Genomic DNA, 26,753 nt, shown 5'->3' on the forward strand with positions numbered 1-26,753 from the left:
TTCTTATACAAATAAGCATATGCAGATTAGATCAAACAGTTACATTTCTTCAAATATTGTCTTTATCACACAATTTCAAGGGAGAAAAGCAGATTTGAGCGAAGGAGGCTGAAAGGAACGCCATAGTACATAAACAAATAATTAAACAACTAACACTGAGCCTTGGTCCTATCATTAAAACTAGGAATGATCAAAAGCAACTGTATAAGTTTACTTAGTTTATAGATACAAAAACCACTGGAAATTGTATTCAGAAAAAGAAGTCATTAAAACAAAAAGTATGACACCAAGCATGAGTATAAAACTTTTTTCTAAGGGATACTGATATCATAGCAAATAATCTTCTATATGTATAAATATAGATAGCTGTTAAGGTTCGTAACATTTGAAGTAATTTTCTAGATATTCTCCCTTTAGAAATACAATAAAATTCATTTGGAATATTGCCTAGGCATTTACTTTAAAACTTTATAACCTAAATGAGTAGTTCTAGAAAACAGTGTGAATGGGATATGAACTACATCATTTATATAATATTTTTCAGAAATAAAGGTGATTCCAAAGAGTCTAAAAATCTAGGAATAATTTAAAACTTTGGTATTATTTCCTTGCAATTACATTTAGAAATCAGAAAACATCAAAAACCAAATCATGAGTACTTCATTTTTCTAATTCTGAAATTGTTATTGATTTTATAAAATGTTCTCTTCTGTGCAATGTGATTTAAAATTTTCTAAGAAAAATAAAACTTTGAAATGAGTAAAATGTATTGAGTATTGCTATAAAATTTATCCCATTTAGAACAACCCTGGTTTGGATTAATTTAGATTTTTAGAAAATGAAATTGTTTTCAGGATAAAATACAGCAAAGTGTTTCTTATTTTAAGGAAGATGTGGTAAAAAAAAATACAATGGAATATTATGTAGCCATAAAAAGGGAGGAGATCATGCCATTTCCAACAACATGGATGGACCTAGAGGGTATTATGCTAAGTAAAAGAAGTCACACTTAGAAAGAGACATATGATATGGTTCACTCATATGTGGAATCTAAAATATGTATTATGTGTAATAGTATTGTATGGTGACAGATGGTAGCTGCATTCGTGGTGAACATAGCATAACATACAGAGAAGTTGAATCACTATGTTGTACACCTGACACTACTGTGACATCACATCAACTATATTCAAATTAAAAAAAATTAATTTGAAAATAAAGTGTTTCCTTTGTAATCTAGGATGTTGAATCGTTTGTTTAATAAACTATTCTTCATAGCAAGAACACATAATGACATATAATAAGAAATAGAAAATGTAGATTAATACTAATTTTGATGGGCTTTTACTTCTCTACATATGATTGGTACAAATTACCAGATTTTAAAAGGACATTTACCTTCAAGCTTGTAGCACATAAAATAATCACTCAGATGAGTTTTTTCTCTACCATATATACAGTCATTTTACACATCTTAAAGGATCAATTTAATTGAAAATTTTCTTTGGCACAAATCTTTAAAGAGGTGGAAAGAAATCTGTGGAAGCTTGAAATCCTACACTGATAATATCAACTGTTCTATATATTTCCTTGCCACATTCTTTTTTTTATGTTAATTTATTTTTGAAAGAGAGACAGAATGTGAGTGGGGGAGAGGCAGAGAGAGAGGGAGACACAGAATTTGAAGCAGGCTCCAGGCTCTGAGCTGTCAGCATAGATCCTAACACAGGGCTTGAACCCACAAACCACAAGATCATGACCTGAACCGAAGTCAGACGCTTAACCAACTGAGCCACCCAGGTGCCCCTTCCTTGCCACATTCTTAGCCAAAATTTCCTTAACAGTTATTTTACAGTAGCTTTCCCTAGAAATTTTGGCTATTTATTTACCAAACTTATAACAAGACACACTCAGGTCAGTGTGGATACAAATTTAACTACTGAAGTGACAATTTTGACTTTGCCACTCTTGATTTCATTTTCGTTAATACACAATGAAGTAGATAGATATTTGTGGGGGAGAGAAAGCGTAAGAGAAGAAAGTGACATATCTACATCTTTCTTCAATTGGGCCACAAAGAAAGGACTTTTAAACAAAGATGCATATCCATAATTTTTGTCATAAAAATGTAATCTTTTACTGCTCCACTGAACTATAAAGTGATCTTTTTAAAGTGTAATGTAGTCTTAGCCCATTAATAAAAATCACTAATAGTAGCTAATATTCGTCAAGCTCTTGAAGTTCCACAGACACCACATAGGTAAGAAGAAATTGTTTTCCTATTTTACGGATGAGTAAGACCTGAAACACAGAGATGTGTGGAGGGCTAGGGATTGCCAGAAATGGGATATAAACAAATTGACTTCCAAGGCTATATTTTTATGAACGGTGTTTTTTACTTAGTTTTGTGTCTTGGAAGAGAATATTATACTGCAAGCAATAGTTGCTTTGAAACTATCTTACAAGGAAAGAACAGTTTACAAAACAAAAGAGTAGCAAAAACAACAAAACATCAATGATAAATATGGTATGAAATTAAGGACCAAACAAAGCAGTGATGGCTGTAAATTTACCCTAAATCCTGCTATATGCTGGATTGGTAGACTAAGTTGTTTAAGCTAAAAGATTTGTATAAGACTAGGTCTATTTTTGCCACCTGAGACAGTTGCAGATAAGTCAGTACTTATTTCCAGACTAATGAAAAAGTGTAACAAGGAGTCATAAATTATTTATTGACTCTTTTTCTTCTCCTAGTTTTGTGTTGTATACATGCTCGGTCTACTGAAAAGGCTCGAAAATATTGGCAAACCTATTGGCAATGGGTTGAACAGTGTCCCCCACAAATTCTTGTTCACCTAGTACCTCAGAAAGTTATCTTACTTGGAAATACGGTCTTTGCAGATGTAATTAATTAAATCACACGTTTAGGGTGAGCTTTAAATATAAGTCATATATTTATAGGAGAAAGGAGAGGGCTACACAGACACAGAGGAGATAATGACACAGAGAAGACTATGTGACAACATGCTGAGATTGGAGTTTTGTGGCCACCAACACCAGAAACTACCAGAAGCTGGAGGAAGCAAGGAAGGATTCTCATCTAGAGCCACTGGGGGGAAAATGGCCCTGCCAACACTTGGATTTCAGACTGTGGCCTCCACTTAAAAAATAATAAATTTCAGTACGCCTGGGTGGCTCAGTCAGTTAAGCCTCCAACTTCGATTCAGGTCATGATCTCCCAGTTTGTGGGTTGGAGCCCCACACTGGGCTCTGTGCTGACAGCTCGGAGCCTGGATCCTGCTTCCGATTCTGTCTCCCTCTCTCTCTGCCCATCCCCCACTCACACTCTGTCTCCATCTCTCTCAAAAAATGAATAAAAAAAAAAAAAAAAGAAGAATCAGAGAATCAAGAAGTGGCAGTTATGTTGAAGTCTTGATAAGTATCATGTCCCCCAAAGAATGAGAGACCACGTTTTTGAAAATTAAGGGGTCTGCGCCATCAGTAAAATGTTTGGTGGTGCAGTAGCCTGAGACATGCTAGGACACCCCTTCCAAAATAAAGGTCAGCTTATTGCCTCTTGCACTTACACTAGTAGGAAGGAAACAGAATGTCTGGCAGGCCTTCTTAGGTTCTGAAGAGAGCATATTCCACATCTGGGAATACTATTCTGACCAAGTTACTGAGTGATATGGAGCGCTGCCAGCTCTGAGTGTGCCCTCAAGCGGAAATGGATTCTTCAGCAGGTCAAGGTCAAGGCTGTTTTGCAAGCAGCCAAGCAACTTGGGACACAAAGTCTATCAGAGCCTGTGGTACTAAAGGTGGCTAGAGTGGGAAAAGATGCTGTGAGACATTTACGGCAAGCTCTCAATAAGAGAATCGCAAGGTAGACTCACAGGATCTGGAGCAAGGGCATATGACACAATGGAAATTAAACACCATTTGCTAGACAGCTTCTAGCGTGCTATTGGGCCTTGGTAAAAGCAGAGAACCTGACTGTGGAACATCCAATGGCCATGAAGCTAGAGTTGCCTCTCATGAGCTGAGTTCTGTCAGACATGCCATCTCTTAAGGCCATTGAAGCCCAACAGAAATTCATCATAAAATGGAAAGGGATGTCTGGGGAAAGGGATATCCATAAATGGAAGGGGGCATAAAAAGAGCCAGGAATTATTATATACTGTGCAAGCAGATTGTTGGGACCCCCATCTTATCGACCATTTGTATAGTGGTAGCTCAATCAATCTCAGCTCATACCTATGACTTGTTGGAGGTCCCTCAAGAGCTGAGAGAGTATAAACATGCGGTTTGGTTCACAGATGGGTTGCCTTAGTGTGTGGTTGCAAGTGCAGGATAGCTGCTCTGTAGCTCCATTCAAGGATGATCCCGAACACCAGTAGCACACCTTGTCATCGATTTTGTATGGAAAGGGAAGGATCCAAAGGTAGAATACACCTGAACTATATGACAGTGGCTGGGATGTATTAGTCATGGGCATGAGAGAGAAAAGACTAGAAGATCAGGAACCAGGAAGTCTGAGAAAGAAGAGTGTGGATAGGACCATGGGAGAGATAGTTATGTGCGAAGATCCCTTTATATTGTGCTAGTGCTACCAAAGAGCATCTTCCTCGGAAGAGGTGCTAAACAGTCAAGCACACAGAATGACTTGTCCAGTTAACGTCAGCCATCTCTGTCATCGGCCACCCTCATGCTGATAGAATAGACTAATGGAGTACATTGGCCACACCATAAACTGGAGGGAAAGAAGAGCCTCTCACCGCCCCCCCCCCCACCAGGACTGTTATATACATATCAAATGACTTAGTCCATGCACATAATACAGCCTTCATAGTCCATGCACATAATACAGCCTTAGTCCATGCACATAATACAGCCTTAGCTATGATTATTATTCTCATTACTTCTAGCTAGAGGATGAAGTACTAGTAAACAATATGTCACTGTATATCCCAAACCTTCAACATGTTAATACCCTTTGCTATAAGCTGCTATAAGAGTTCCTCAGAATTCTTTTCTCTTCAGGAATATGCAAAATGTACACATAAGACATTCTTATCAATGCTACTTATATTTCCAAAAGAATCAATACAGTATAAATATCAACTGATTGTGGGTTGGCTAAATGCATTATTGTCTGCCCAAATAATGTGATGCTACATAGCTACTGAGAGTCGGCTTCTTACAAGATATGTAAGGATATATGTTAAGTGTAAAAAGCAGATTTTATTAAACAACGTTATATCTGTTTTGTCTTAATACATGCTTATATTAGAAAAAATAGGTGCTATAAGTATATAGAGCCTTGCACACATAATATCATATCAGGAAACAATGCCCCATTTAAGGAATCTAGAAGAGAGAAATCGGTCACAGAATTCTGCAAACTCAGAAAATATCAAAATGAAGACAATTCAATTTTGAAAGGACATTAGTTCAAATAACAATACCTGTGACAATGCTGCAGGAACAGATTGTTGAGGTGATTGTTCAGAAATCATATTGATCTTATACCCCATAACTTCTCCTCTTGTTACATTATCTGCCGGCTTCTCCCAGGACACATTGAGGGAGTACGGTGAAAGCGGGGAGACGGAGGGAGGGGTCATGAACGCTGGCACTATCAATGACAACAAGTACAGCAGCCAACAATGAACGCCATTATTTACAGGTTTCGGGAGTAAATTCATACATGTGTTCTAGTTTCCGCCATACCCCTGTTCCTTACATTAACACCCTGATTTTTAAAAATCAAAGGATATACTGGTGTTTATAAAAGCCATTCACTTTTTTTTTTTTATGTTTTCTGCAAGGATGTTCTCCATTCTTATTTTACCAGCAAAGGTATTTTCCATTCACAAAACAAAAATCATATGGGAATTTGCTAACGTTCGTGAAGATAACTAATAGATTTTTTGGAGTGGGGAATCATAGGTCTTATGAAGCATTTGAAAGGAGAAGTCATCAAAACTAAGTCTTAGTCCACAAAGTCCAGAACAACGAAGAGTAACACACTAGAGTTCTAATGGAGAGAAGTATTTCACCCACACTGATACAGCTTGGAGAATATTACTCTTCAGAAAGTGGTAAATCGAAACTGTTCTAAATAACCCCAAAGAAATTTTTTAAGTTTTCAATAAATCTTGATCGAAATGTTCAGAGTACACACACACATACATTCTCCCCCTGCCATCCTTGAGATCTTAATATGGATTTTAAATGTGCTAACCAAAGGTGTATTATCAAAGGACCTCATTGCACGCTCAGGAGCCAGTGACCCATAAGATTATGAGGGTCCAGTATTGCAGTTTCACCCATTACTTTTCATTTCTGACCTTGATTTTCCCCTTCCAGAACGCCATGGCTCATCACTTGTGCTATCATGGCACTATTATTTGTCCAAGATGGCTGGTAGTCATTAAGAGATGCTCAAGCAGAATGCACATTTTATTCATGAAATGATTCCCTTGGACATCAACCTAAAGCTACCCTCATCCTCCCCACAGTCTTAACAGAGCCAATTTAAATCAGGACTTGGGATTCCTTGAATATCCATAGATTCAAAACATAACAAAGTGTATTTTTTTGGTGAAAGGCTCATGATATTTGAGGTGTTTTTAATGTAAAGAGTAAGGGGGAGTGTTAAAAAATCTCTCATTTGCCATAGTGAAGATATCTTCAGAAAATTGAAAATGTCACACTCCTTTCTTCCCACACTGCCAGCTGCTTGTGAGTACAGTTGCAAATTACGGATTTTGATACCCGGGATTCTATCATTAGGTACCACCTAGTACCTACACTATTTGCTTTGGAGAGAGAAATAAAAACAAAACAGGATTTGTGAAATGGGTAACAGCCATCTCTTTCATTAAATATAAATTGTACTGAATTTGGAGCAAGATAGGATATATGGCCAACCCACCTCAGGAATGGAAACCAATTGCTATTTTTGGCAAACATTCCCAAAAGACTGTAACTACAGTGAAGTTATTTTTCCCTCTTGAAGTAATAGCTCAGGCATTTACTTTTTTTTTCCCTAAAACTCACTGCAAGTGCTTTATGACCTTGAGTTATTTATGTAGCCAACCAATATATTAAATTTTTCCTTGGCCTATATAAATTTATAATTCTTGCTTTTCGAAATGTACTTTAGAGCTGTTGACTTTCATTTGGGGCAGCATTTTTATGTGGGAGTCTTAAAAGTAGAATTCAAAACCCTTTTCCTCACCTGATTCTCCTGTTCTTTCTGAAGTCCAGGCAGATGACACACTGCCAGCCATATTCACAGCTGACACTCGAAACCCATACGTGGTATATGGCTCCAAGGCAGTGATGGTTGTAGCTGTCTGAGGAGGTTTTAATGCATTTTCATTGGCCGATTCTCCAAATGGGTGAGGACTGAGCCATCCACTGCTCTGAAAAACTTGACTTTCTGCTGACGTGGCTTGTCCATCAGATCTCAATCTTTTCATGTACAGTTCATATCTTATTATCACTCCTAGAAAAGTGAAACATAGAGCCAAGGAGACTCATCGGACAAAGTGACAGTTTTGGGGGTAGGGTGGGGGTAGGTCAGTTAAAGAGTTCTGCTGGCTTTGCCTTATTCTCCTGACTAGATTACCTGTTCACTCCTTTAATAATCCAGATGATGGGACTTATAAAAGACAACAAGCTGATGGATAGATGAATGTATAAAGTACCGCTAAAAAGCATATTCGTGGAAAAACAAACCAAAAGGGAATGCATAAACACAAAATAGCGATAACTTATTACAGGTAAATCCAATCCTCTGCAGAGTGAAGGGCCATAATTTCTAAGAAGAATTGCTTTGAGGGAGGGGTGTAATCTGATCACTGCACCTCCAATTTGTATACTTTCAAATTTGGGGATTTTAATTTAATTATCTATTTAACACAGCCCCATTTACATAAATATTAGAACATTCAACTTAATTTCTACATATTCTTATCAACTAACTCTAAAAGTCCAAGATAAAAGGTTTTGCCATAGTACACACATGAAATTAATTACTAAAAATCTATGAATTTGTGTCTGGCCTATATAACCAAGGGTTCAATTGTATGAAGACAAAAAATTAACTTAATGGAGTCAGCCAGCCTATATACATATTTTTGGTATTATTTTATATCCTTTTCTTGGTTAAAAGAGAAAATTTACTGCTTATGGGTGCCCTGGCTTGTGACACAGTCAAATATAATGCATCTCATAAGTGAGTTTCAAATTAGAAACATCATTTGTGTTGTGACAGATGTCATTAAGAGCAAAGATAATATTAGCCTTTTAAGGGGCAATTTAAATGAATGGAATTTGTTATTAGATTAAAGAAATACACTTGTTCTACTAACTTGTTCTACATAGTCCAAAGAGTGTTTGATATCTTTAGACCTTCTCAATTATTCTATCCTACAGTTACAAAAATGAATACAATTGCCAGACTCTTACTGCACGATTCCAAATGCCTAAATTCTCATTCATGTTTGGCCAAGAAAGGGAGATCTGAGCCTTGCCTTCCTACCATTTGGTTCCACTGGGGGAGACCACTCGACGTGAAGCTCTGTAGAACTGATCTTCCACACTGCAGGTGGACTCAGCCTTCGGGGAGGTGCTTGGGCTGTGATCACTGTAAGGGGTGAGCTGTGTAAACAGCCCCCACTAGTACATGCCTGTACAGAGAAATGGTACTTGGTGAATGGAACCAGATTCCAGACGGTAGCTGCAGTCTCACGACCTTCATAAGGAACACACGGCTGAATGCCACCCAAAGGAGCACAGGACAAAATATATTTTTCTATAGGACCAGAACGATTTGAAGGTGTGGTCCAGGTAAGTGTTACGGAGTCTGAGCCAACAGGAATGATATAACTTAAGTTCAAGTGTCCTTCCGGGACCCCCGGTTTCGTCTTGAAAGTGACAGGTGCACTCTTTGTGGAGCCATGCACGCTGGCGGTCTCGATGTAATAGGAATATGAAGTATATGGTGACAGGTCAGTGTCTAAGAAGTACTGAATATCTGAAATTAAAGAGAAAAAAAAGAAGAAAATAGTTACATGTCACAAATTAGTAAGGAACTATTTGCAACCATTTTCCTATGTACAACCTGCTCTTTTGAGTAAGAATATGGTTCATATATTTAAAACAGAAATAAAGCAAATACTGATTACTTGTATGGTATAAGTGCCTTTTGTAATGAAGGATATTAGAAGGCTTAAGCTCTCATTCTTTATATAATATGGTGTCTTTTTTATAGAAGATATAAGAGGAATTTCTGGCAGTTCTCTGAAACTGAAATAACAGGTTTTTTCTTCTATATGACCTGTTTGCTTGTTAAACAATATTTTGCACCACACGAAGGGTTGGCAAACTGCTACCATAGGCCACATTGGCCACCTGGCCAATAGCATGACTGGAAACTTTCCTGAATTTATGACTCCTAGAAACTGTGAAATTAGAAATGTTTATTGTTCTTTTAAACCACTAACTTTTGCAGACATTTGTAATCAGCAGTGGACAACTTACACAAGAGAAGTCTGGTTTTTAAAAGATTACAAAGATAGGGAGCGGACATGATTAGATGTGTGCCTGGAATCCCATTCTCTAAGGGGACAGGAAGCGTACTGCAGGATTGTGACAATTAAAACATGCCAGGTAGCCACGGAGAAACGTTTACAGGCTCCAGCTCTATTGTTGCAAAGGAGGCAATGAAGGGTAAGTGTGAAACTGAGAGGCAACAGACTGAGGGCTTGTACAAGCATACACTAAAACATATTTTATAAGACCATGGTCCTTACTCAAATTCTTGGGAAGCATTTCCTCAGGAAGCATCTAAAAGTACTGATGTGTCATTTATAATAGGAAATGTTGAAGTATATTAAAGTGGAATTTAATGCGTTATAATATTGTAATATTAATGTATTACATTAATAGAATTTTAATATCATGTAATTATTATAAAACATAGTAACGAGGGCCATGTAGCAACATGAGAAAAAAGCATAAAAGGCAATAGTGCATATATGTAAATATTATTATGAAAAATAAACTGGAGTACACACTATTCCAGAAACTTTCCAAAGTGAAGTTAGTCATCATACTAGAATGCTGGAATCGTGATATTAAAAAAATTTCTTTGATGATTTCTTCATCGGATATGACATTTTTATAAGAAAAAGATCTACCCCAGGGGCACCTGGGTGGCTCAGGTCATGATCTCACAGTTTGTGGGTTTGAGCCCCATATTGGGCTCTGTGCTGACAGCTCAGAGCCTGGAGCCTGCTTCAGATTCTCTGTCCCCCCACCCCCACCCTCTCTCTGCCCCTCCCCTGCTAATGCTGTCTCTCTCTCTCTCAAAAATAAACATTAAAAATGTTTTTAAAAAAGAAAAAGATCTACCCCAATGACAAAATTACATAGACAAATTATTGTACACTGAGATTCCTCTTTGGAGGCACTAATACTAGTAATAACTAAATGCACTGATGAATTTCTTTCCAAGTACACTTAATATCAAATTTAAAAAATGTGTTCTCATTGATATCTAATTTTTGTCTCCTGTATTAGTGAAACTTTCTATTATAAAATCAAACCAGGGAACTGTTACCTTCTGAGAACCTAAGTAATCTGGGAAAATCCAGACTCATATTCTCCTAATTCCTTATCTTTCTTGCAGTCCAAAACTGAAGTAGGTTCAGGGCAGAGGGGTGTTGGCAATTTTTTAAAAATGTACTGAGCATGCTTAAATGAGGTAGGAGTGGGAGAATATTATGAGATTTCAGGTTTTCCTGGATGTAGAAGAAAGAAAATTAGCCATAATCTCCCATTGTGACATATAATGTGCATATACCCTTCTCACATTTTAGTAGTTTAATAGTTTGATAAATTGTCTGTCTTCGACACTAGACTTAACATTCTGGGAAAGCCAAGATCATGTCCTCCTTACTTGCCACCATTTGTAGCACAGAGTAGAATTTCAATAAATATTTGTTAAATCAATCAGTAAAACTGATGCATAAAATTTACTATGCCTCCACTCTTATGTGGATCCTGAGAAACTTAACAGAAGACCATGGGGTGGGGGGGAAGGGAAAAAAAAAGGTTAGAGAGGGAGGGAGCCAAAACATAAGAGACTAGAACAAACTGAGGGTTGATGGGGGGTGGGAGGGAGGGGAGGGTGGGTGATGGGCATTGAGGAGGGCACCTGATGGGATGAGCACTGGGTGTTGTATGGAAACCAATTTGACAGTAAATTTCATATTTAAAAAAATTACTATGCCTCTTTAGAAAATGTGATATCCTCCATTGGAAGGATTTGATGAATGACGTTTACTATGTCTCTCCAGAAAAAGTGATATCCTGCACTGGAAAAATGTGCCTGTTATATATTGAGAGTAGTTGCTAAGTAGTGTCATTCTATCAGTTATTCAAATGCCTACTACATTGGTTTTCGATATATTACCTGAACATCATACTTGTTGCTCATAACATAGCATTGTTATTACAATTGAACAATTAAGGAAATTTCTCTATCATAGCCATGGTGCAGCTACTATTACATGTATTTCTGGCATATAATAATAAATTCAATAAATATTTATTAAATTAAAGTTATGTATATCCCACATGAGACTGCTTAAAATACTCAAAAAATTTTGAAAAAAGATCATTTAAGGCTAGAAAATGATGGAAAATATTCTACTTAACATGCCAAAAGCCAAAACCTAAAAGGCAAAAATAACTATCAACGCTAAATATTTCAAGAGACTGGCATGTGCTTAAACTGGAAGTTGGAAGACATATAACCTGATGATAATTAAAAAGTTCAGCACGTACGTAATAGTTGTAGCATTTGAGAAATGGGACATAATCTCAATAGATCAAAATTTACAAGAGCAGTCTACATAGTAAGTAATTAGAGTAATGATAGAATTGAGATGGCAACATATATTTGGTTAAAAATATTATATAAACATACAATATGAACTGAATAAAAGGAGTTGAAAGGGTATAAACAGAATTCCCCTTAATTCTGTCATAGCAACAATAAAATAACTCAGGTTAAAAGAACTTATCTCAAGCAGGTTGCACTGCTCAGTTAGGAGAAGAATTATCTCTATCTTTAACTCTGAGCTGGGAAAATTGTTCTCCTACCACAAACTTCTGCACATTTGGGGAAACATTCAGAATTCTTCCTTCAGCATGAACTCATGATCTCAGCTGGTACCCACTCTGGATTGAGGTATGTCCTAATACACCACCCATGAAAGCTACCTGGACCAGCTCAGGTTTCCTGAATGTACCTTATTTTCTCCTACACCTGCCCTTCATGCCTTTTCACGTACAATTTCTTCCATGACAATCATTCTTGCTCTACCATAGTACCTGGCTAACCCAGTTCACACATCACTTCCTGACTGCAAAACTTTTAATGGTTCTCAGTCTCCATCTCTGATACCGTAGTCAGGGTTACAGTACTTTCTTAATACTCCAAGTCTACTCTAATTCAACATTTAAAATATATTATAATTTTGTTTTACTTTTTATCTCCCCTCTCGATAATGAGAACTATTCCTTCCATCTTTATATTTCTAGTGACTCACACAGTTCCTGATCTGGAGTTAGCACTGAATAAAATTTCATTGAATAAAAGAAGGAATGATTTTTCCAAATATTTTTCTAGGAAAGAATATTGAGAGCCTTAGAGAAACAGTTACTTGCCATCATCTCTTCTGTTTTTTTTCCTCATCCCCTCCCTATATTCTCTGTTTGTCTCTCAGAGTAGCTGAGCTATCTTACCACTTGTTACATTGATCCCTTGATGTAGTGTGGAATAACAAATGATAACGATATTAAAAGTAGAAATGAAATCTCAGGGTTCACTAAGATGTATAGTTGTCTGAAACTCTAAGCTACGTTAATGTCTTTAGGCTATGTAAACAACGGTCAGGTGTTGAAGTATTCGTCTAGTTTCTCTGTGAAAGGATTTTTTTTTTTTTTTTAGAGTAAACATGTAAGGGCTATTTCTCTACTCATGGCATCCCAAATGAGTAATGATTTAACTGTGAAGTTGGGGAGAAGAGGGGGAAACAGAACATGCTTAGATCAGCCCATTGATTTTTCTCTCTCCTAATCTGTCTTCCTGAAGGAGGGAAGGTCTATTCTCCAATCTGACTTTTATCAGTAATGAAGATTATTTTTATTTTTCATTTCCACCTTCCTGACTGCTAGGTCTAGTTTTCTTTAGGTTCCAAATTCAAGTAGGAAAACATAATATGATTTATTGACCACTCCCTAAAACTGCAACACTACTAAATGAGTGCTATTTCCTATGATAGCTGTTCTCTTCACACCTATGACATGGAAAATACCTATAAGCAAACCAGATTGGCGCTACAGGGGAGATAATATTAGGTGCTGATTATGTACAATTCCCAATGTGCTTACTTGACCTCTAGATCTTTCTCTCCTATTTTTGAAAGCTGGTTATGTACAAGCTTATGAAGCTGTAAATTTTGCTTATTTTTGGAAAGTCTGTAACTCAGATACCTTACAATTATTCCACAATAATTAGTGTGCTATTATTAATAATAAATACTTTGCAACCTTTAAAGATAATAATACATCAGTGTGTCATGATCTTAGGTTGGAAATAACTGTCCTAGAGAATCCCATAGTGCATCAGGCAAGCTAAGAAAAGTTTTTATTCTAACAAGGAATTCTATAATGGTCTCAACCAAGTGATCAAACTTTCTCGGAAGACAACACTATTAATTTTCTTTGAAAAGTTCAATGATTCTCCACCTATAATTCCAAATGCCTTTATTTAACCCAAAGATTTGTGTTCATCCGACTGAATAGAAGTACTGTTTCCTTTTCATATTACACATGCTATCCACACACTGGAAATAGAGTAATAAACATGAGGGGATTATTAGGATGATACAAAGTTCTGACAGCGTTAACCAATTGTTCTTACTGTTCAAATGCCATCATGCAGATAATTTTCACATCATTAATTATAGTGATTGTCAAGAAATGCCAGAAGTGGCATTTTTTTTAGTGAAAAATAAGGTTTTAGGAAATAATACCTTGTTTAATAGGATTATATAAATGTCTGATTAGTGAATGAGTACACACTTATTATGTAAGAAACTGTTATTTGGATTCTATATTAGTACAATCATGAAAAAGAGCCAGAGTGTTATATTCTCATGCAATGGTCTGTAAAACAGATCACAATATGTTACTATAGAAAACATGCCACTGGATTGAAGGGCATAATTGAAGTTTAATTTTATTATTGAATTAAGCTGTATGGAAAATAGGGTGATCCTAATTCACAATTTTCAGCAATAATCCAACCAGTGGTACTGTCATCTTCAAAATTACTTTCAATATTTTTAGAACTCTCTCTTCTCCTATCACAAAAGTTTAAGTTTAAGGACACCTGGATCATGCTGATATTTGGAAGAAAATAAACATTCTAGTAGCAGGTTTTTGGGATGCTTTGCCAACATGGCAGATGTAGACAGATGTTCATTTCCCTTTGCAATCTGCACCATGAAGTTCAGAGTTTCCATTAACTTCAAAGAAGAGCCGGAGTACTGGAGAAACATTTAGAGTTAATAGAAAGTGCTGGACACAGGAATGTAGGTGTCTGTCAGGCAGAATTAGGTACAAAATGTAACCTACAGAAGTGTACGCCATATAGAAGTTTTAGAGCCAATCACTATGTTAAAACAAGGCCGACTCCTAACCATTTTGAAGAAGATTGTGGAACTTCAGTGCACCTACAGAACTTTATGTACTTGTCTAACTAAGTAAGCGAGTTAAGCTAGAATTTGGAAAATTGGACATTAAACAAAGAGAACAAAATGGAAACTTGAATTAGAATCACTGTTCCAATGTTTTTTAAAACGAGTTTCTCAAACTAGCTCATAGCTAAACATGACTTGAGGCAAATATCAGAGAAGACAGAGCTAGCAGCCTGTAAAAACTTCTATTTCTTCATTCTGGCTTTAGGGAAACTGGATCTAAAAGATCTGAGTAGGGGCGCCTGGGTGGCTCAGTTGGTTGAGTGTCCGACTTCGGCTCAGATCATGATCTCATGGTTTGTGGGTTCAAGCCCTGCGTCAGGCTCACTGCTGTCAGCTTGACTGTGCACAGCCCACTCTGGATCCTCTGTGCCCCTCTCTCTCTGACCTCCCTGGCTCATGATCTCTCTCAAAAAATAAATAAAAATAAGAAGTAAGAAAAATATAAAACATCTTGGGTAAATATTTTTAATAAGACAATGTGTCCCAATAGTTTGATTTCTAATAGCACCTTTAAAATCTTCATAAAAGTTACAGATGCAAAGATAGTCTTCATGGTTTCCCCCCATTCTGTCTCTTTCAATTTAAGTTCATGTTATTTTCTATCTCTATGGAAATGGCAGCTATGCATAAAATTACATTGTCTGCAAGAACATTAGTACTCTGATCCCACTATTTTAAAAGTCCATTTTTAACCTGAGAATTTTAAAAGCTGAACCCATATAATAGAAATACTTGGTAAATTTTCTGTAATATTATGCCCAGAGAACACTACAGATCAGTTTGTTGTAAGCCTTCCAGTATTTCTACACATTTTTGAATTAAAATATAAATAATAGATTATTTGTAATATCTTTTATTACATCACACAATGCGTCATGGACATTTTCCATTCATTAACATGTAAACTAAGGTATCATTTTATAGGCAATCACATCCTAAAATTCACTTAACAATGTACCAGGATTCTACTATGCCATCTATCACAATTTATGGAAAGTTTTTTGAATATCTGAATGTTTCCAATATTTTGCTCTTACAAGTAGTGTATGTTTGAACATATGTTGTATCCATTTATGACTATTAATTTAAGATAAATTTCCTAAAGTAAATTTACTGAGGCAAATGGTATATATTAGTTTTTTCGTACAGTTTAACCATTCATCTTGCATGAAAAATTGTACCAATGAACTTACACAGATATTCCAGCAGTTTATGTAAGTTCTAGCTCCTCCATATCCTCATCAATGCTGGATAGGGTAATTATTTTTTCATCTTCGAGAATTTGATAAGCATTAAGGGCTTATCAAATAAGAAGCATCTCATTTTTATTACATTGTTTTGATTACCAGGAGATGGCTACTGAGATTTGTAATTCCATCTCTGTTTGAAACAATTCTCAGCTAGACACAGGAAACCACAACATTTATCCTCAATGTCAAAGATCTTAGCTAACATATCAATTCTCAGAATATTACATCTTTCTATCACCAAACCTTTAAACTCACTGTATGGGTATTGATCTTCAGTTGTGTAGACTTCAGAACTATCCCTGAATAAACTGTAAGTAAGCCAGTGGGCATTTGGCGAATCAGGTGGACTCCAGGAGAGATTGATAGCAGAAGAACTTTGAACTTGTCCTCTGGGTGGAGGTTGTTGGGATGGAGCTAAATTACAATGGAGAGAGCATTTATGAGCAACGGCAATCAATAAGCACACAAGTAAACTGAAGTAAGATATCCAACAAAAAGGTCTTTCTGATTCAGGATTACTTTATCAAGAAGACATGTGGTTTACCAAGACATTAATAAACAGAGGGTACATATCATGAATTCTCGAAAACAAAGCTTTTTATCTATGAGCATAAAATAATTTTGTAGGTCAATACAGCTGATATAAACATAGTTGGGGTGGGGGGAACCACAAAAGTTTATATTAAGCACTTATTTTTCTCCTTCCTTCCTTCTTTCTTTTTTTCTTTTTTTCTTTTCTTTTGAGAAACTATCCAAGGATGCATAACATTTATTTTCCACTTAATTTAAAAGTTGACATAAATAAGTTACGTTGAAACTTGGAATTTAAGGAGCATAATTTTTGGCTTTTTCAAAGGAAGTTTTCCACTCCACTAAACACATATGCCTCATCCTGCCTCACGGAGCACAATTTACAAGAAAGAGTAATAGCTGGTAATATAAATACCTATGGATGTCATGGATGTTAAACAGTCTAAATATTAGCAAGAAACAATTTTAATGTATTGTGTGAATATACCCACACCTGGTAGGGTGCAGTGGTTGTTAGGGGTGATATAATTGCTTCCATCAGGCACATAAGAGCATTCATCTCACTGTTTTAGTGATATTTTATATAATGTAAGTATACACCATGAAAACGTTGTCTCCTATTACTGTATATTTTCCTTAGTCTTCCTATTTTCCTTCATTTTCTCCCCACTCCCAGAATAGATAAAGGTAAAAGCAAAAGACAATATCTAACTATTTTTTAAGGACAATCAACCACCAGCTTATTTATCCCCTTCTGGTTTAACAACATGCATCATCCTCCATCCATTTAGAGAAGGACATCCAATCAGACTCTTTCGTTAAATAGGGTATCAAAGGTACAGATTGCTGTGTTACCTGACTTCAAAAACCATTAGTATTTTTGTTAAGAAATTTCAAAAAATCATGTGATAACAGTAGAGCTCTATTACTATTCATGTTAGGGGTCCTCAAGACCACCCCCAGGTTCAATGATTTACTAGCAGGACTTGCCAGACTTACCATAAAGTCCTACTTGTGGCTATGATTATTATAACTAAAGGATAGAATATAATCAACAAGGGGAAAGGCACATGGGTAAGTCCAAGGGAAACCAACCACAAGGTTCTAGTCACATGGGATATGCCTAATCCCTCCCCATCCCCGCCCAGCAATGTTAATGTTTTGTGAAAACGTGAAATGTTGCCAAACAGGAAAGCTCATTAGAAACTCAATGCCTAGGGTTTGTACCAAGGGCTGTTTATGTAGACAGCCTTTGTCAACATGAATAACCCCCAAACTCTAGATTTCCAGAAGGACATCAGGGTTAAGCATAAACCATTTGGTCAGACAAAATTTAAGAGACAGTGAGCCACTCTGACCTGTTTTGGGGATGGCAAGAACCCTCACAAAGCCCAAGTTCCCAGATGCCAGCCAAAGGCTAACTTTGTAATCAGGTTTTTCTACAGATAAGCAGTCAGACCCACTATGTTACCTTTTTTCTAACACACAATCCCTAGCTTTTTAATTTTTGTTAATGTTTATTTATTTATTTATTTTTTTGAGAGAGAGAGAGAGAGAGTGTGTGTGACAGAATGCAAGTGGGGGCAGGGCAGAAAGAGAGGGAGACACAGAATCCAAAGCAGGCTTCAGGCTCTGGGCTGTCAGCACACAGTCTGACGCAGGGCTCACACCCACGAACCACTAGATCATGACCTGAGCCAAAGTAGGACGCTTAACCAAATGAGCCAGCCAGGTGCCCACACAATCCCTAGCCCAAAAGGGCATAGTACTCGGGGATAGAAAGAGCTGTAAGAAGAGCATCACTTGACAGGTGCTGTGGCTACTCATGGCAGGATACAATCAGCTTAAGACTAGCTCAAAACTGCTTCTGCACTGAGACAAGAAGCTGAGGGTTAAATATTCCAACTTCTCTTCCTGCCAGCCTTTCAGCTGACTGGCAGGCTCTTGCGAGTAGCCAAAGCCAACAGGAAGTCAGAGGGTAAGGGAGCCTGCTGATGCAGACCATCCAGAATCTTGATGGAATAGAGTAGGGTGGGGAAGTATGGAGTAGCATAGTGAAGTTATCCTGCACACCAGGCAAAGACTTTCAACTAAGACCTATTATTAATTCATCAGTATTCATGAGGGATACATTCCACTTTAAAGACATGGTATAATCCAATAATAACATTTTAAGAAAGTATTTCAAGAGCACTGAATTTGAAATATACAAAATTCCATATATGATGCATAGGCTTCCTAAAGACAATGCCTCTAATCCTAAGGGAGATAATATTGATGTTATATTCTTAAAGAAAAAAAAATATTCGAACTAGATACACTCTCACTCTTCCCTTTTATCTTGTTTTTCCTCCTTGGGAATTTGCATTGTCATATTAAATATCTAACTGTCCATATGCCTAGTTAGATACAAGACGAGAGTAGTAGCAATCTCAAAATGACATAGTGACACAGGAAAAGAGAACCATTTCCAAAAAGGACCTTATATTTTTGAATTCTGGAATTTGCCATATATGATACGGTCATTTGCATTGGTTGAACACAGACTGACAGGCATTTGATCTGTCAGGGATTTTTAATTTAGGGCTCTACATCCTGTTGTTCTTGGTGGAACCACAAAGACTCATAAACTGTCTCATTTATAGCATTCTCAAAGAGCCTTGTAATCTATGGCAATTGAATATTTTTAGTGGATATTACTAACTATATCTAAAACTCTGCATGATATCAGGAACACAACAGATTTCAGAGTTAAAGCAATCAAAACTGACCTTCAGACTATTTTCTAAGACAGTGAAATACTTTTAGGATGACTGGAAGAAAAATATGTTTCCATCCCATGTCAAAGGGTATGGGAAATGATTTGCATTACTTGAAAATTTCCTTAGCAACAAACATTCACGTACACAAATAGGCTCTTTCAAACACTTAAAGTTGATTACTTGTTATGACTATCTCTAACCACGGTCTTGTCCAACTTCACAGTATAGATGTAGCCTATTTGACATCAAAATGAGAATGTTCATAGATCTGAAGGCTTTGATGGTTCAGTACCACTTTGAGAAATAATATTATGAAATCCCGGCCCTGAGATAACCTGAACTCACCTTCTGTGTGCTGAAAGGGAATTCTGAGAAAATGGTCACATACTCATTTATCAAAATTGCCAAGCATGACCTTTGCATAAGCCAGACTTTCTTTTAAGGAAGGATAGTATAATGTTGTGACTATATCCATTCGTTTGGGAGCCATGAGTTTTAATCGTGGCTTAGGCACTTGGGTAATTGTGTAACTGTAGTCAAATTTTGACTAGACTCTCTGAATCCTCCCTCATCTATAGTAAAGGGAGGATTATCTACTGTTCAGGATTATTTTGCATATAAAATGAATATGTGTATGTCCCTCTTCCATGAAAGGCTGGAAACACTGTGGCTATGAGAACAGGTGTCTGGATTCCCTCTGTCCTTTGCCTTGCCATCCTTAAGGGGTTATCCCTAGGTATGTGATTCCAGCTGGATGGCCACCAAGTCCACATCCAAATCTACAGGAAAAGGAAAAAGAAAAAGAAAAAGAAAAAGAAGAGAGATGGAGGGCATGTCCTGTGGTTATGACACAACCCAGGACTCCCACACATCACTTCTGCCCAGATCATTTCAGGCAGAAGTTTGTGACATGGCCATACCTAATCACAAAGGAAGATGCAGCTATGAAGCCAGCACTTAGTGCCATTAATGCAAAACAAGTAGAAGATAGTTATTAAGAAACATTTTAAAATGTATTCTATAGATGAAATTAAAAAATAAAACAATATCTAGAAAATTATAAGAAACATTTAAAAAGTAAAAAGAGATAGGAGTGCTTCTGATTATGGCAACAAAAAGAGTTTAGACCCAAAGAGTTAAAACTCAGTGAAATCTCCAAAATAACCATTTCTGGGAGCTCTAAATCAACCACAAGCAAACAAAAAGTTAAGAACATATACCTACTCTTGAAGAACTTGGAGAGCTTTGAGTCGTAACAGTAGGAGTCTGTGGCCCTTTTGTGAGGGGCTGTTCCCATAGTACCAGTTCCACAATTAGGTGTGTTAGTTGTACCAGCAGGGCTGACTATAAACAGTAGCTTTGGTACCATAGGGCACTGACTCCATATGGGGTTGGCAGCAGGAATTCATAGCTTTGCCATCTAAAAATGGCTCAGCTGATTGGGAACAAGAGGGAAAATTCACAGGTTTGCTAGCCTGTGCATGTGCTCCCAGCTAGGTTGAGTGGGGAATTTACCAGATAATCAAGCAGGAGACCCCAGGCAGGAGAGAGCCATGGAAGACCTGAGAGAGGTTCTCCACAGATCTGTATCAGGCTGGAAAACCATGAAGCTATGGGGAAAACCATGAGAGCCAGTGAAAAGTGGAGGCCAAAGAACGAAGAACTCACTGTAACTCTGAAAACATCCCCCAACCCAGACACACATTGAATGGCAGAAGCTATGTGGTCTAGAAGTATTTGAGCACAAACATTGCCCAAATATTTGGCTGCTTCAGACACAGCAGTGACTCCTAGGAAGCCAGGCTGTGAGTAAAAATTAAAAAACAAAAAAACTGGTAGAGACATCAGCAGCTGTACACTGCAGTGGAGAAATCTCCCCACCATTTAAGTCTATGCAAACTATCAAAAAAATCTAAACAACTTAAGTGTTTCCAACATACAATTACAACACACTTAAAGGAACTGTGAACTATACTCATAAAATTGGCAGTGGAGAGAAACAGATTCTGAATGATCTCTAATATTAAGTGTAGCAAAAAATACTTCATAGCAGCTATTGTAAATATGTCCTAAGAGTTAAAGAAAAATATGATGATGATGATGATTCAGTAAAAAGAAAACTTTAATAGAGAAACAGAATGTATAAAAACACTAAATTCCAGAGTTGAACAATACAATAACTAAACTTGAAACTTTCCTGAAAAGGACTCAATGGCAGATTTGAAAGGAAAGGAGAAAGAATCAGTGAACTTGAAGATAAAGCAATAGGTAAAATGTAAAGATATAGCAATATGATTTAGCCAATCCACAGAAAGAAAGTGAAAAAAATAGACCAAACATGAACAGATCCACAAAGACCTATAAGAAAATGTCAGGTGTACCATGCACCAAAATATGTGTCATGGGAACCCCAAAATGAGAGACCGAGAAGGTGGCAGAAAATATCTGAAGAAATATTGGCTCAAACTCCCCAAATTTGGTGGAAAACATTTATCTACATTTCCATTTCCAAAAAGTACAATGAATCCAAGTAGGATACAAAGAGATTCACACTAAACATATCACAGTCAAACTGCTGAAAGACCAAAAAAATCTCAAAAAAAACCAAAAAACAAAGCAAAAAAAAAAAAAAACACTTTTAAAAGAGTAAGAGAAAATTCATTTACAGTTGAAGAAAAATACAGTTAAAGGCTGACAAAAACAATGGAGGCCATAAAGTAGTAGAATGAATTCAAAGTCAGTCCTAAAAGAAAAAGGAATACTTGTTACCAAGAATTCTATCCAGAAAATCTACCCATTGGAAGGAAGGAAGGAAGGAAGGAAGGAAGGAAGGAAGGAAGGAAGATATAGGTGTTCCCAAATAATTTGAAAAAAACAGTGGGAGAATTCTTGTAGACTAGCCCTACAAAAAATACTAAGGAAATCAATCAGGCTAAAAGGAAATGACACAGAGAGTAAATAAATTGAATCACACAGAGGTAGGAAGAACACCAGAAAGGATAAATATGGAGTAAATATCAAAGACTCCGTGTATATCTGTGTGTGTGTATATATATTCATATTCTGTTTTCTCTTCTCAAATCACTTTTAAAAACGTATTACTGTTAAAAGAAAATAATAATTATATTAGTGCAATGTTGGGTTTATTATATATACTATATATATGTACATAGTACATATACATATATACTATATATATATATATATATATAGTATATATATATATGCAACACATACACACATTTACACGGTATGATCACTCAAAGATAGGGAAGGAAAGGAAGCCGTACCAAAAGCGTATCTGTTATATATTACCAGCATTATATCAGTACAGCCTAAAGTAGACTGTGGCAAATGAGTATGCATACTCTAATTCGTAGGGCAACTAGTAATAAAATAACACAAAATATAGATTAAAAAGTCAACAGAACATAATAAACTGATTTTCAACAAGACTAATGAGAACCAAGGGAAAAATAGTGTTTTCCATAAATAGTGCAGGAACAACTGGAAAGCCACATTCGAAATGAATGAAACCGGAGACTTAACTCACAACATATCTAAAAATTAATTCAAAATGGATCAAAGATTTAAATGTAAAAGCAAAAAGACTATAAGACTCTTACAAGAAAACATGGGGGTAAATCTTCCTAACCTTGGATTTGGTAACGGTTTCCTAGATATTACACTAAATGCATAAATAATAATAAAAAATGGATACGTTGAACTGTATCAGATTTTGAAACATCCATGCTTCAAATGACACTATCAGGAAAGTGAAAAGTAAACCCAGTTGGGAAAGACATTTGTAAATCATATATCTAATAAAGGACATGCACATAGAATATGTAAAGAACAGTTGCAGCTCAGTAATAAAGACAAATAACCCAATGAAAAACTAGGCAAATAACTTGAATAGACTTTCTCCAGAAAAGATATACAGATGGCCAATAACTATGAAAAGATGCTCAGTATTACTAATCATTAGAGAAATGCATATCAAAACTACAATGAGATAGCATCTCATATATATTAGATGGCTGTGATAAATACAAAATAACAATGTTGGCAAAGATATAGAGAATCTGAGCCATTGTGTACTGTTGGTGGGAATTTAAAATAGTAAAGCTGGTGTGGGAAATAGTATGGCAGTTCCTCAAAAAAATTAAAAGTAGACTTACCATATGATCTAGAATCCCTCTTCTGTTATATACCCAACAGAACTGAAAGCAGTCATTGAAAGCAGTCTTGAAGAAATGGCTATACACCCATACCCATAGCAGCATTACTCACAGAAGCCAAAACAGGGAAGCAACCCACAGGCCCACCGACAGATGAATGGATAAGCAAAATATGGTACATGCATATGATGGAATATTCTTCAGAATTAAAAGGAAGGGAATTATAAGATAAGCTACAAAATGGATGACCCTGGAGGACATATGCTAACTGAAATAAGCCACTCACAAAAAGGCAAATATTTTGTGATTTTACTTATATGAGGTTCTTAGATTATTCAAAATTATAGAGAAAATAAAATTGTGGTTGCCAGGGGCTGGGGTCAAATGGGAGATATTATTGTTTAATTGGTACACAGTTTCCATTTTACAAGTTGTAAAGAGTTATGGAGATGCACGGCAGTGATGGTTGCACAACATTATGATTGAATTTAATATAAATTAACTGTGCATTTAAAAATGGCTAATACGGTCAATTTTATCTTGTATATATTTGACAACAAAAATATTTTTAAAGTGTTAGTTACAAAAGCTTCTATGATAAGTAAGGATAAAGAAAAAGCTCTGAGTGATAAAAAGATGGATAAATAACCAAGGATAAACATAGCAGTGAACAGTGTCAAGAAGACTTAAACACAAATGAGCTATGGACAGTTTATAAATAAATATAAATATATATTATATAATTATATATTATATAATTATATAATACATATAATATATATTAATATATAATATATTAATATATTTTACATATATTTACATATTTTATATATATTTAATACATAATATATAAATTTTTATATATATATATTTCATTAAGTTCATAGTAAGAAGTTTAGGGAAATTGAAATTTCATCCACTAGTAAAGCTCAGAAAAGGAAGAACCATTTAATACCTGTTTTGCTAGTGTCTCTCCTATTAAGGAGAATGGCCACAATTCCTAAAGCATGAAACAAATATTGATAGGAAAGAAATGAATCATAAAATAAGGAAGCAGATTTTAATGAGGTTCTAACTAACTATCTTCTCTGAATTCAATTCTCCTGCATTCTGGAAATTATATGCTCAGATTCCCAATTCAACTTTCTGTCAAAAAAAAAAAAAAAAAAAAAGAAGGAAAAAATAACAGATGAAACTGCTAAACTATTGCCAGTGGCCTCTAAGGAAGGGGAAAAGATAATAGTCATAATCCCATGGTTCCCAAACTGTGTAGAAGGACACCTTGAAACATACTAATGTTCCTGAAAAACACATGCTTGACATCTGTTGGACACAGAGCAAAATACCAGCCCGAGGTAGTTCACAGTTTCAACAATAGATAGCACTACATTCCTTCCAATAGCATCCTATCTTTGTGAAGCTGCTTGTTCCGGCTGTTGCTAGGATAACAAGCAAGTACCATGTAAAAATCGAGGTGGAACAGGAAGGAAAGCAGGCTCCCTTCCTACCCATGCCACAACCAGTATTTCCCGTGCCCTGTGCTCACTCCCTTGTATTGCCAGTATGTCCATCATTTCTGCTATGTTTCGAGCTCCTTTAAAGGCAGGAATCCTGTCTATTTTTTTTTTCTAAAATGAATGACCTGTGTTGATACTGGGCTTCTAACTTTGCACAGTGTTGGGTAAATTTTGTGAAACACAAACCTAAAACAGCAGCAGCAACAACTACCATAAGTAGTTGAAGGAATGTATTTATCACCAAGGATCACAAGTTTAGAGAGAAAATTTAGTATGTATATATATATAGACATATTGTGTGTGTGTGTGTGTGTGTATATATATATATATGTATGTATATATATATATATTCTTATATATTCTTTCTGTATAAAAACTTTTCTATTCCTAATTATTTTTCTATATATGTGTGTGTGTGTGTATATATATATATATTCTTCTATATACTATATACTATATATATACCTAATATACTATATACTATATACTATATATACTATACTAATACTATATACTATATAGTATACTATATACTAATATACTATATACTATATATACCTAATTATTTTTCTATATATGTGTGTGTGTATATATATATATATATATATATATATACACACACACACACATATATATATATATATATTCTTCTATATACACACACACATATATAGAAAAATAATTAGGAATAGAAAAATTTTTAACTATTAAAATTGGAAGCATTTGGAAAGATACGAAGGCTTAGCCCAGAGAAGGAAAGATATAACATAAAAGTAAATGTCTACCACTGCTAAGAAATGTAGGCCAGGTGTTCAGTGAACCAACCTGCCCAGTTCTACCTAAGGTATAGTTCCTAGACTGTGTCTTAGGTGTAAGAATAAGTATAAAAAAGTGGATCAGATGCCAATATTTTCACACAAAATTAGAGGCAGAACCAATCAAAAACTGCTACGATTCAGTATGTTGTATCCTAAGTTTGTCACAAAATGCTGATCTACAACTGACATCCAAAGCAATATGCTGGAATTCGTGTTGCACACAAATAAATCAACTCTATAACTAATCAATGAATGATAAATATTCTCAGTGAAATCCAGATTTGTTTAGACTGTATTTACACAAAGGCAATCATGACAGTCCTTTCCCAAAAGAAGCATAAATACCTATACTGTTATTTATACTAACATCCAGAGAAACCAAATGAAACACGGGATACTGAAGATAAAGTACATAGGTACAAAATCTGAATATGTCTTGTTAACCATTAGCTACACCCTGTCTTCCACTATCTCAAAATCTAGTATAGCTGCTGTGGAGCCCAATATTATATTAGGTAATTCTCTGTCTCTTAAATGTAGATAACACAGTTCCTAGTATGTTTGTTTATGATGATTTGTCCTGACTTATGGCATTTCTTAGCATTGTGACTCATGATAGTCCCAGGACACCCCAAGGAGAACATGCATTGTACAATATGTTATAGAGGGTACCTTACCACATGTTCTCAGCAGGCATTTCTTAGGAATTCTGGAAAATGTAAGGATATATGATCTTGAAGTAAATATAAATAAATCATCAATATGCTATGAAACTTAGGCTTGCAGTTTACTTGAGAAGTCAAGTCAAGGCACTGGAGAATGGTATTTAAAAGTCTGAAGATACTAAG

The 26,753-nt window shown here is 35.9% G+C and overlaps 1 protein-coding gene across 1 annotated transcript in view; it reads right to left on the reverse strand.

Annotated features, from left to right (window-relative positions):
* USH2A (usherin) overlaps positions 1–26,753 on the reverse strand; it is a 733,950-nt gene that overhangs the window by 521,440 nt on the left and 185,757 nt on the right. The window contains exons 15-18 of the mRNA XM_049634559.1: positions 16,352–16,510; positions 8,552–9,046; positions 7,244–7,513; positions 5,466–5,635 (exon numbers count right to left, since the gene is read on the reverse strand). Of these exons, the coding sequence (XP_049490516.1) occupies positions 5,466–5,635; positions 7,244–7,513; positions 8,552–9,046; positions 16,352–16,510 (1,094 nt within the window). The remainder of the gene's footprint in view (positions 1–5,465; positions 5,636–7,243; positions 7,514–8,551; positions 9,047–16,351; positions 16,511–26,753) is intronic.

This window comes from Panthera uncia, chromosome F1, assembly GCF_023721935.1.
Source record: "Panthera uncia isolate 11264 chromosome F1, Puncia_PCG_1.0, whole genome shotgun sequence".
NCBI lineage: Eukaryota > Metazoa > Chordata > Mammalia > Carnivora > Felidae > Panthera > Panthera uncia.